Raw genomic sequence first — 12,387 nt, 5'->3', positions numbered from 1 at the left:
TGAAGTGCCAAGGATGTGAGATTGATCCTGTGAAATCAGAAATAAAAGGTGAGATCAGGGCCTCTTACCTGTGTGAGAGGAGCTGCAGGGGCACTGAGCTGCTGGGGGTTCTCAGCGTGGCAGAGGCTGCTGGGCACGAGGCAAAGCCCTTGAGTTTGCAGATGCCAAGGAGGGAGGTGGCAAAAGAGGGCAAAACTCTTCCCTCTGGAAAATACCCATTGCCTCTGAGGGTGGGTTCTGCTCCCTGTGCTGCTGCTCTCCCTACATGAGTTGCTTTCCCAGCCACACAACCCGCTGGGAAGTTGCTGGTGTGGTTTTACCTTGTTTATTTACCTTATTTAGTCCTTAAAAATAATTTTATCTTAAAATATCAGGTCTGGCCTTGCTGAGTTCTGGCTTTGGAGTTGGGTGGAACAGGCAGCACGAGGATGTTAATATTTCTATTGCATCTCCTGAGTTATTGCAGGCAGGAGAGGGGAGGACAGAGCCACTGCAGTTTGCACCTTGCTCCTTGCATTTTCCAGCCTCCTGCTTGCTGCTGGTGTCTCCTGACACTCTCGGTGTCCCTTGGGGAGTTGTTTGCAGTTTTGGTTTCAGTGCTGGCTGGGGATTATGCAGGGAGGGAAAATAAACAATTATGCCACCCCTCAGTGCACACAAACACACTGCCAGGAGCCGGCTGCACTGTGGGTAAAATGACTCCAAAATTGTGTGTAATGAGTAGGAAAAGATTAGAGACAGCTCTCGCTATGCTGAAAATTGACATTAGTGAAGGGGGAGGGAAAAAAAAAAAAGAAAAAAGAGGGAAAAAATTAAACCCCCTCTTTCCTAGTCGGCCTGGGAGGTCTAATTCCTGCTGTCAAATAAATAAATAACGCCCTAAATAAAGGCAGCTCGTGGTGCTGGTGGTGGTGGTGGTTTCCCCAACGAGCTCCCTCCGTGGCCAGAAGGCTCCCGAGCATAATGGGAAATTAAATTATGAAAAACTGGCTGGAATATTCGGATGGAGGAGCCATTTGGCAGGGGTTTGTTTGGGAGAACCGGCGGTGACCCACGACGGGGACACAGCCAGGCGTGAAATTCCCTGGAAATTAGCACCAGGGCCTGGGCTCAGCAGGGAGGGCGTGAGCACAGGCAGATCCCCCAGCTCGGCTTCCACCTCTCGTTTTTGCCCAGGAGAATTTCTAAATAACAATAATAAAATGAAATGCACTGATTCAGTGCGGTGTTTGGAGCTGGGGCTGTGTGTGATGGGCTTTGCAAGAGGCTGCTCGTGGACCCCAGGCTGCTTTGGCTTGGGAGGCACCCAAAGATCTCCTGGTTCCAGCCCCTTGCCATGGACAGGGACCCTCTCCCGGGCCAGGTTGCTCAGGTTAGGCTGAGGTTTGGATGAACACAGGAAATTCTGGCCCAGAGCACGGTGGGGACACTTTGGTGGTGGCAGTCAGGGGGGACAGAGCTCCTCAGCAGATTTGATCTGGCCCCAGCAGCAGCAGCAGCTCCACTTTGCTGAAGTGTTGAGTGTGCAGAGGAAGCCAGCGCTTGGTTTTATTTAATAACAAATATTTGGGTTTAATCAGTTGTTTGATCAGGATCCCAGAGCTGCTGGGACATCCCAGGATGCTGAAGTGCTGCTCTGCAGGGCCCCAGGCTCATCCTCCTGGAAGGCTGATCCCAAAAAATCCACAGGCACAGAAAGGCTTCCCTGAGCACCTGGGGAAGAAAACCCTTTCCTGATGATCCCTGGGAAAGAAAACCCTTTCCTGATGGGACCTGGGGAAGAAAACCCTTTCCTTATGGGACCTGGGAAGGAAAACCCTTTCCTGATGGGACCTGGGAAACCTGAGGAGGGTTTGGAGCTGTGAGAAAGCCTCAAGCTCCCCCAATTCCTCTGCTCCTCCTTCTCTGCCCTGTTCAAACAATTAGTGCAGCTCTTCCCTGCACTTCACCTGAGTAAAATATATACCCGTGGCAGGAGTGAAAAATGTATTGCTAATTACACAATTATTTTATTATGTAGCACTAGTAAAAAATGTCGAGTAAAGAATTAATTCAGTTAAAATAATTTGAATCAAGCAATTATTTTCTTAACACTAGAATTAGCTGAAAGTACTTCAAGTGGTTTATTACTAGCACTACATAATAAAATAATTGTATAATTAGTAATAAATTTGTCACCCCTTTTGAGTCTTTTCCTTTGCTCAGGACAAAAGGAAAGGTTGGAGTTTTGTTTGGTTCTCAGTCCTCACTGTCTCTGCTAGGATTTATGTTTATTCCCAATTAGAGGGAATAAATTGTTCTTCCTTTTGTCAGCATTTGATACCTCTTAAATAACATTAAATTCCTCTTCTTGGATGTTTGGGCAATGACCTTGGAATTGAAATGGAGAGATCCTATCAGTGCCTGTGGTACTAAAATATATTTATATATATTTGTTTATATATATATATATTTAAAATACGAAAGAGTGTGCATTTCCCAAAGAGTTAATTGCTTAATTATGTTCATGTTAATGCTCAACACTAAAATGAGGGTGAAATGACAAAGGGACCTTGGCTGGAGTTCCTTTCCTCCAGAATTGAGGCTTTTCCTGGAGGATTTTAGATGGATAAAAGTGTCTCGGTGTTTTCAGGCTGTTCCTGTTGCAGCAGGTGCGAGGTACATAAATGCAGCTCCTTAAGTTTCTCCTCACTGGTATTTTCATGGCCAGAAAAAGTGAGGCAAACTGGGAGGGCCCCAGTAAAAAACCCCAGTGATGGAGGGAGAGATGAGGGGTGGATCCCTGCAGGGTGTGAGGACAAACCCCAGTGAGGATCCTGCTGCTGTTCCAGTGAGCCTGGAGCAGTGCAGACATGCAGGGTGGTGCAAGGGGAGGTGACATGGGATTAATGGGGAGGGAGGGGAAGTTTGGCTGAGTTCTGAGGGGAATCTCATTTCTTTGGTGTGGAAATGCCCCTAAAGAAGCAGCAGATTTATTGTTTGGGGTTTCTAAATGGGAGCTTTCAAAAGCACCGTGGAAGGAACGGTCGTGTGTGAACAAAGAGGTGGGCTAGATGAGCCTAATAACTATTTTTCATCTCTTGTATTTTGATTTAATACTTCTAGATATAATTATATGTAACAAAATATATATATTCAAGAGTTCCTGTTTCCATTACAAACTGTATCCATTAGAAACTATATCATCTCATAGAAATTCTTCTGCCTTCCCTTTCTCTCTTTTATTTAAATCACCTTTGGGGCTGATATTTTCAATGTACTGTCTTTACACAGTGGAGTTGTTCTTATTAATTTTGAGCAAAATGCCTTAAACAAATTCTAATGGAGGAAGAGCGGAGTGCTGTTCCCCATCCCTCCCCACACACAATTTTTATGAAGATCTGGAAGAGCTCTGCTGCCCTTAGGTGCATTTTAGTCACATTACATGAGTTGTGGGAGAGGTCTGGGGTAGTGAGTCTGAAATTGGGCAGTACAGACGTCGCCAGCCTGATTTCCCAAACTGGGAATGCCTGTGTGCTGGGAAACTGGGGATGGATCATTCCCAGGGCACCTGGGGAGAGCAGCTGGTGTGAGCTGAGGACCTGCAGCCCTGGCAGGGATGTGGTTTCAGGGAAAGTCTCCAGGCTGGGTTTCCAGAGAGGAGTCCCATGGCTGGACTGGTGTGGGAGCTCCCTGCAGGCTGGAGAGGGGCTTTTCCCAAGGGTGTGGAGTGGCAGGACAGGGGGAACGGCCTTAACCTGCAGGAGGGCAGATTTACATGGGGGCTCAGGAAGAAATTCCTCCCTGTGAGGGTGCCTGGCACAGGTTCCCAGAGGAGCTGTGGCTGCCCCAGCCCTGGAAGTGTCCGAGGTTGGGGCACTGATGAGCTGTGACTGCAGGCTGTGTGTCCTTCCCCAGACATGTCTGTGTGTCCTTCCCCAGACATGTATGACCACATGAGTGTCCTTGTCCTGAACATGTCTGACCAGCCGTGTGCCCATCCCCAGCCCTGTGTGTCCATCCCCAGCCCTGTGTGTGCTTCCCTAGCCGTGTCTGACCAGTTCCGTGTCCTTCCCCAGACATGTATGACCATATGTGTGTCCTTGTCCTGAACATGTCTGACCAGCCGTGTGTCCATCCCCAGCCCTGTGTGTCCATCCCCAGCCCTGTGTGTCCATCCCCAGCCCTGTGTGCGCTTCCCTAGCCGTGTCTGACCAGTTCTGTGTGTCCTTCCCCAGACATGTATGACCAGTTCTGTGTCCTTCCCCAGACATGTATGACCAGTTCCGTGTCCTTCCCCAGACATGTATGACCAGTTCTGTGTGTCCTTCCCCAGACATGTATGACCAGTTCTGTGTCCTTCCCCAGACATGTATGACCGGTTCTGTGTCCTTCCCCAGACATGTATGACCACATGTGTGTCCTTGTCCTGAACATGTCTGACCAGCCGTGTGCCCATCCCCAGCCCTGTGTGTCCTTCCCCGGCTGTCTCTGACCAGCTGTGTGTCCTTCCCCAGACATGTATGACCGGTTCTGTGTGTCCTTCCCCAGACATGTATGACCGGTTCTGTGTGTCCTTCCCCAGACATGTATGACCGGTTCTGTGTGTCCTTCTCCAGACATGTATGACCAGTTCTGTGTGTCCTTCTCCAGACATGTATGACCAGTTCTGTGTGTCCTTCCCCAGACATGTATGACCGGTTCTGTGTGTCCTTCCCCAGACATGTATGACCAGTTCTGTGTCCTTCCCCAGACATGTATGACCAGTTCTGTGTGTCCTTCCCCAGACATGTATGACCAGGTGCTCAAGTTTGGTGCCTACATCGTGGACGGGCTGCGGGAGTACCGGCAGCCCGTGCTCATCTACATCCCGCCGCAGGGGGAGCTGCGCGGCGGCTCCTGGGTGGTCATCGACCCCACCATCAACCCCCGGCACATGGAGATGTACGCTGACAGGGACAGCAGGTAGGTATTGCTGCCTCCTGGGGCTGCCTGGGGCTGCTCCCCTGCCCTGGGGCTGCAGGGGCTGCTCCCCTGCCCTGGGGCAGTTCATTTCCATGGGCTGGGCGCTCCCCCGGTGGAACCTCGTCTGCGTTCCCTGGATAAACCGGAGCTAAAATTCCTCCCTGTTTTGTCTTCCATGTCATTCTCTTCTCCCACGCTCTCCAGCTGATGCTGGACCGTTCAGTTTTGTGTCTGATGACCTGAAGGTCAGGTGCAAGAAGTGCTTTTCTTTTTCCTTCTGCAGAGGAGGGATCCTGGAGCCGGAGGGGACGGTGGAGATCAGGTTCCGCAGGAAGGACCTGGTGAAGACCATGCGCAGGGTGGACCCGGTGTACATCGGCCTGGCCGAGCGCCTGGGTACGTGCGGCACCCTCACGGGGGCACTGGCACCTGGGGCACCCCTCTGAGGGCACTGAGGCTTTGATCAGAGGCATTTCCATTTTTATTTACTGTTGTCTCACTTGGGAAGAAAACCAGATGAGAGCACTGCGTGTGTGTATGTGTGAGATGATACTCGTGCATGCCCAGGCTGTGGAAGGTAGTGGGGTTTTGAGCTGATTTCTCTTTCTTGTTATATTTTATTGACTGGATCTCACAACAGACCCTCACCCAGATGCCTGGTGAGGTCTGATTTCCAGCTCAGCTCACTAAAGGTTTGTGGGCCAAACCTTCAGCGGGCATCATTTCATGTAAAGGGTTTGATCAAAGCCATTTTGTGCTGCTGGGCTGTCACTGGGTGTCTGGGGTGGTTTGCAGTGATGATGTCCGTGTGCTCCTCAGTTTAAGGGAATCAGGAGTGTTTTTCATGTCTCTGTGAACAGGGGGCTGTGCAGAGCTCAGTGCTGGCACTGCCAGGGTTGTGTCACTGCCACTCCCAGTGATCCCAGCACCTGCTTTGCACTCAACATCCCAAAACACAGAGTGTTCAGCAAAATGCACTTAATATCAGATATGTTCTCTCTCGGGGGAATAGGCTCTTTAAATAGTTCTTTACTGGCTCTTACTGTAAGAGTATAATCTTACAGAGCCTCCTTTTGCCTCCAAAATTGACTACATTTCAGTGGAGGGGGAAGCGTGCCATGTGGGTATGGCTTGAATTTATAAATCCTTTTGGGATCCTTCAGGAGGAAAAGTGTTCTGCAAATGACTGATAAATCCTGGCTATTGCTGCAGTTACATTTTATTATTTGGCTTTTTTTTAAATTTATGGCAGGGCAACAATTTATATACAAAACAACCCTCCTGATACACCTCGGGAAGAGAATAATAAAGGGTGAAGGGTGAGGGGGTGCTCTGGGATAGGAAGACACCCTCGAATCCTGTGGGACACCAAAAAAAAAACCACCAGGGGAAAGATGGGGTGGAGTTTTCTGCCAACAGCCTCAAAACCCCAGCGCCACTCCAGGAGGCAGGAGCCTGGTTGGGGTTTTTCTCCCCTCTTCCTCTACAGGGTAATTACTCCCAGCAAACTCCATACACTTTAATTAAAATGACTGCAACACAAGAGCAAGTCACAACTGTACATAGGGAGAGCTCTAAAAGCTTCAGTCACTGATAAGCATCTCCCTGAGATGGATCGTAATTGCTCCAGCATCGGGTGATCATTGCTGTTGTTTTGGCACTGATTCTGTACCAGAGCAGGAAAACCAAGATTGCAGGACACACTGAATTGCATAATTTTTTTTTTTTTCTGGTTTTCTTTCTGGCCAATTTAAAATTTGTCAAAGTCGGTCTTCTTCTGGATCACTGCCCTTTGATATTTCGCGCACTCCATTTGCCACAAACAAGCCGCAGGGCCGCAGTTCATGCTGACTCCAGCAGAAGCAGAGAAAGCTCCATTTATCTTACACTGCCTGCTGAATTCTTACTCATTAGCTGGGGGTTCACTGCCTCTCTTTAACCCCTGAGTGGCTGTCATCCCTCCCCGGAGCTCTGGAGAGCAGCACCAGGGAGATTCTCCCCCACCAGCCCACGCCGGGGCTGGACTTGGCAGTTGGGGAGTGGGAGAGCAGGGGAGGTGGCAGATATTGAATCATTTGACATAAATCTGTTCATTATCAATTCTCCAGCACGATTGCTGAAATGTTGATTAGCCCCGTGGTTTATTAAAGTGTCACTCAGAGTTGGGCTGCTCCAGCAAAGGGCAGGGGAGAGAGGGTGGCCCTGGCCCTGCCCCAGAGCACATTCCCACATGGAAGAGGTGTGCAGGGACAGCTCCAGAAATGCAGCAACGGTGCAGGCTGCAGGCCTGGGGCCAGAGTTTAAAATACAGAGATCCAGTTTTATTTATTTATTGCAATTTGACTAAACCAGGTAGGAGTGGAGTGAAGATAAGCCTCCCCATACAGATTCCGTGCCTTGTGTCAGGGGTGCAGAAATGGGGTGGAATGTGAGTGAGGGAATGGCAGAACAGCCCCAGGCACAGCAAGACTGGCTGGTGCATTTCTGTGTTTTTGTAGGAAAAGGCAGCACCCAGCCATCACCTGATGAGTGTTGTGATAGCGGCAATGTCCTCCTCGCTGATCCTGTGAGGTGTTCTGTGTGCTGGAATACACCTCTAATTTTATTCATTTCATTTATTTCGTTTCCTGGGCAGTCAGTCTGTGCTGCTGGGGCTTAGTTCACACCTTCCTTGGCTAAAGAGCATCCAAAATTGTCTTTAAATTTCCAATTAACCAGTGAATACTCAGGGATTCATCACTCAGCTCCATTTCAGCACAGCAGTTCCTCTCTGAAAATAAACACTGCGGAGTGCAGGACCAGAACTGACCCCCACTGGCAGTTTTTCAGGAAAACCTGGGAGAAACACTGTTCTCCTGATCCCGTCTCTCAGGGGGTGTTGGATAAACACAGGTTGTAACTTTGTTTTGTGGGTGACGCTGGTGTCAGTAGCTGCTTCCATGTGCAGGTGCTGCTGCATTTAAATTGGTGTTAATTCACAACCACAAGGCTCCAGGAGCAAGTCCTGCTTTCCCTCAGCTCCTCCCTGGCACTTGGCACCTGGAATATCCTCCCAGGAGGGCTGGGGGGAGGAATTGTTTGGAATTATGTCCCTGCCACCCTTCACCTGCTCGGAAATGAGACCTCAGGAGCAGAGTGGGAAGGGCCAGGGTGGGAATCACAGGGATTCTGTACAAGGATATTTGCAGCCTGTGCCACCAGCCTGTGTGACCTTCACTGGCTGTTCATGCTGCACCTTTCTGACATAAATCCTGCTGAATATTTAGTGAAGCAATTACAGCCCGTCTCATTTAAAGAAACAAGAGACAATCCAAAAATGCCTGTCTCTCCAGGGACGTGAGAGCCTCCCTGTGACCTTCCCTCTCCCAGCTGGGCTGGGGGAGTTGCCTGGGCAGCCTGGACACCTTTGGCATTTCTGCTGCCTTTGCTGAATTTCGTGAAATCCCAGGATGGTTGGGATTAGAGGGAACCCTAAAGCTCATCAGGGACACCTTCCACTGTCCCAGGCTGCTCCAAGCCCCCCAAACCTGGCCTTGGGCACTGCCAGGGATCCAGGGGCAGCCACAGCATCTCTGGAAGCTGTGCCAGGGCCTTTCCACCCTCACAGGGGGGAGAAAATCCATGTCTGACAAGTGTTCTGCTCAAGGGAGTGGAAGAGAAGGAGAGATTCAGGTGGGGGGCTCTTGTTGCAGGTGTGGAAATGAGGTGGGACCCCCAAGCTGCTTTCCCAGCTTGGTTAAGGCAGTTTTGCTACTGATTAAAAGTGAAGAGTGTAGAACCAGGAGGTGTTGGGGTGTTCCCTGCCCTGGGTGGGCTCTGGAGGTGTTGGGAACAGAATGAAGATGTTCTCCAGCCCCTTCCCATCCAGGCACTCTCTGAGCCACAGGGACATGGAGGCTGCAGTCCAGGGAGAGGTGACATCTGATGGCACTCTGGAGCTGCCCTGGGGGTTTCCAGGGAGAGGTGACATCTGAGGGCACTCTGGAGCTGCCCTGGGGGGTTCCAGGGAGAGGTGACATCTGATGGCACTCTGGAGCAGCCTCGGGGTGCCCTGTGCTCCCTGCCAGGCTGGGAGGGTCACCCGTGTTCTGGTGCAGCCCCACCTTCGTGCCAGGCCCTCTCCTGGTGGAACGGGGCTGCCTCAGAGCGCTGCTCCTTTTGTTTCCCTATTGATCAGCAGCCAATCCATACCTGGAGGTCTATAATGTTCCTATGATTTAAACTTTAACAGTTTCATTAACTGTCAAGTACCTCTAGAGCAAAGGAATCCCATATTTTAACTCCCCTCTCCTTGGCAGGATAAGATTTGTGAAAGGAGACTTCTTTTTCTCTTTTTTTCTTTTTTTTTTTTCCTTAAGAAATAAATAAATAAAGCCCAGGCTTTCTGAAAAACCCTGAGGCCTCAAGATCTGACTAGGAAAGAAAGAAAACCATTCCAAGATATTTAATTGTACAGGGGGCTTACGGGATTGATCGAGAGCTTAGCTTTTTACAATAGTCCAGTGAATAAGAAATGCTCCTGACAAACGATCGATGATGGGATAATCACTCTTTATCCCCCCTCCTCATTGTTACCTTCTTTCTTCCAGGAGAACAGGGTTCAGAAGTCAAAAATCTTTATAGACGCTGCTTTTAAATTAAGCAGAAAATAGACATTGACATATTTGTTAATCTCACCTAAATCATTACTGGGCCTGGCTGGGTGGACTCGGTGGCAGGGGCCGGAATTCACTGGCGGGGCTGCCTTAAGTGCTTGTGTTGCCATTAAAACCAGGGAGCCTGGGAGTTCAACGTGGATAAATATAGATAATTTTTTATTCTGAAGGTTATAAGGGGAGCTTCTCTTAATTAAAACCTTCTTACTTGCATCTGAAGGGTTAGGTAACATTTGTATTGGTAGGCAGAGAGAAAACATTCCTTCCCTGGGAAGGATCTTTGTCTGGAGGGGCTGGGCCTTGGAAAAACCCATCTGTGGGGTGTGGAGCAGGCACGGGAGTGCTCGGGCACTGGGGAGCTCTTCCCTCTGGACCAGCAGCCTTGGATTGCTGTGTCTGTGGGGATGAGCCATGGAGAGAGCAGCAGCATCCTGCAACTGCAGCGGGAGGCTGCCCCCAGGATGCTGTCTCAGCTTCCAGCTGTGGTTTAGAGGCTTCCTGAGAGCAGATTAATACCTGATCTTCATGCTCAGCAGCCTGTGCTGGAATCTCCTGGCAGGAATTTGTCTGATCACCCTCTGTGAGCCCATGTGGGCCCAGTGACAGTGAATTCCAGCCTTGGATTCTGGCTGGGTGAAGTTGGTCCCTCCTGGGGTTTCTGTAAAGCTTCTGCCCAGTGGTTGAAGCTGGGTTTGTTGGTTTGGGGTTGCTCTGCCTGGCTGCTGTGATTGCAGAGCCCCTGGAGCGGGCTCTGGCAGGCAGCAGTGCTGAGGGTGCCGTGCCATGGTCTGTGTGTGTTTCCTGCTAAATGAACAGCGTGTTGGGACATTATTCTCTTCTAGGAGTAAGTCCTGTAAATGTCACTTAATTGATGGCTCAGATCGTTGGCATTTAAGTGGAACAGAGCTTCCATGGTGAAAACACCCTCAGAGCTCTTGCCTGAGTCTCTGTGGCACAAAATGTGGCCCGGACCACAGAGATGTGCTGGGCACTGCTGGGAGCTGTCTCTGGGGTTTGTCCTTTGGCTTTTCCAAGCTGCCTGGAGCTGCAGCCTGAGCTCCCCCAGGCTCTGAGCCGTGTGTGGTTTCAGGCACCCCTGAGCTGAGCCCCGCTGACAGGAAGGAGCTGGAGGCCAAGCTGAAGGAGCGGGAGGAGTTCCTGATCCCCATGTACCAGCAGGTGGCCATGCAGTTCGCTGACCTGCACGACACCCCCGGCAGGATGCAGGAGAAAGGAGCCATAACTGTGAGTGTCCTGCTGTCCTGGGCTGGGGATGCAGCCACAGCCTCCCAGGGACTGTGAGCTCCTGGTGGGACAGGAGGGACAGGAGGGACAGGAGGGGTGAGTGTCCCAGCTGTCCTGGGCTGGGGATGGAGCCACAGCCTCCCAGGGACTGTGCAGTGACCCAGGTGGGACAGGGGGAATCCCACGTGTGATGGAACAGAGACTGCACAGAGCTGGAGAATAAAGCAGAGATTTATTGAAAGGCCTTTAAGGAAACACCTTGGGCAGGACAAGAGCCTGGCCAGGGCTGCACCCAAGGTGGACTTAGAATAGTCACAAAATGGACAAATGGTCACGATGTCTCACACTTCGATAAGTTTTAGTCCATTTGCATATTGGGGTTTAATTGTCCCAATTCCAGCTTCAGGCTGTGAGGTCCCATCCTTCTTGTTCCTCCCTTCAGCCACCCTTGTTTGTGCTTTTGGACCTGAAAGTTGTACTCATTGTCCTTGGTGTGCAGCAGGAGAAGGATTTGTTTTGTGTCCCTGCTGTGTGCAGGGCTGAGTGACCCTGAGTGTGAGCTCAGGGCAGCACAGGGTCTGGAATACAGGGAAGCTCAAACTTCAGGCGTCACTGGGAGTCTCCAGGGGACAGGACGAGTCCCAGCCTGGCTTTCCCCTAGGGAATGGGGTGTTTGTGTTTCTCGTGTCCCTGCTGGCCCTCACTCCCTTCCCCGTGCCTGGCAGGACGTCCTGGAGTGGAAAACCTCGCGCACGTTCTTCTACTGGCGGCTGCGGCGGCTGCTGCTGGAGGAGGCGGTCAAGGGGAAGATCCACGAGGCCAACCCCGAGCTGACGGACGGGCAGATCCAGGCCATGCTGCGCCGCTGGTTCGTCGAGGTGGAGGGCACGGTCAAGGTCAGTCCTGGGGCACCCGGGGTTTGTCCCCCCTGTCCTGCTGTCTCCTGTCCTGCTCCCCCCTGTCCTGCTCCCCCCTGTCCCGCTGTCCCCTGTCTGCTGCCCCCTGTCCCGCTGTCCCCTGTCTGCTGCCCCCTGTCCCACTGTCCCCTGTCCCGCTGTCCCCTGTCTGCTGCCCCCTGTCCCACTGTCCCCTGTCCTGCTGTCCCCTGTCCTGCTGTCCCCTGTCCCGCTGTCCCCTGTCCCGCTGTCCCCTGTCTGCTGTCCCCTGTCCTGCTGTCCCCTGTCCTGCTCCCCCCTGTCCTGCTCCCCCCTGTCCTGCTGTCCCCTGTCCTGCTGCCCCCTGTCCTGCTGTCCCCTGTCCTGCTGTCCCCTGTCCTGCTCCCCCCTGTCCTGCTGTCCCCTGTCCTGCTGTCCCCAGGGCCAGCCTGGCCCCTTCCTTGGGATGGACAACCAATGGGGATTCCTTTGAGAATTGTGCTCAACCTGCACACTCTGAAGGGAGGGCAAGTTCTGGAGCTGCTCCTGGGTTGGTTTTGTTACAAGCCTCCTATCTCAGTATTTTATTTTATTTTATTTTATTTTATTTTATTTTATTTTATTTTATTTTATTTTATTTTATTTTATTTTATTTTATTTTATTTTAT

The 12,387-nt window shown here is 51.2% G+C and overlaps 1 protein-coding gene across 5 annotated transcripts in view; it reads left to right on the top strand.

Moving 5' to 3' along the window:
• Positions 1-12,387, top strand: part of ACACA (acetyl-CoA carboxylase alpha) — a 100,640-nt gene that overhangs the window by 83,712 nt on the left and 4,541 nt on the right. For all 5 annotated transcript variants that reach the window (XM_063402876.1, XM_063402878.1, XM_063402875.1 and 2 more), the window contains 4 exons: positions 4,767-4,944; positions 5,228-5,340; positions 10,690-10,844; positions 11,570-11,740. In XM_063402876.1, the coding sequence (XP_063258946.1) occupies positions 4,767-4,944; positions 5,228-5,340; positions 10,690-10,844; positions 11,570-11,740 (617 nt within the window). The remainder of the gene's footprint in view (positions 1-4,766; positions 4,945-5,227; positions 5,341-10,689; positions 10,845-11,569; positions 11,741-12,387) is intronic.

Source organism: Prinia subflava, chromosome 8 (assembly GCF_021018805.1).
Source record: "Prinia subflava isolate CZ2003 ecotype Zambia chromosome 8, Cam_Psub_1.2, whole genome shotgun sequence".
NCBI classification, from domain to species: Eukaryota; Metazoa; Chordata; class Aves; order Passeriformes; family Cisticolidae; genus Prinia; species Prinia subflava.
This window is presented reverse-complemented; position numbering and strand designations above follow the sequence as displayed.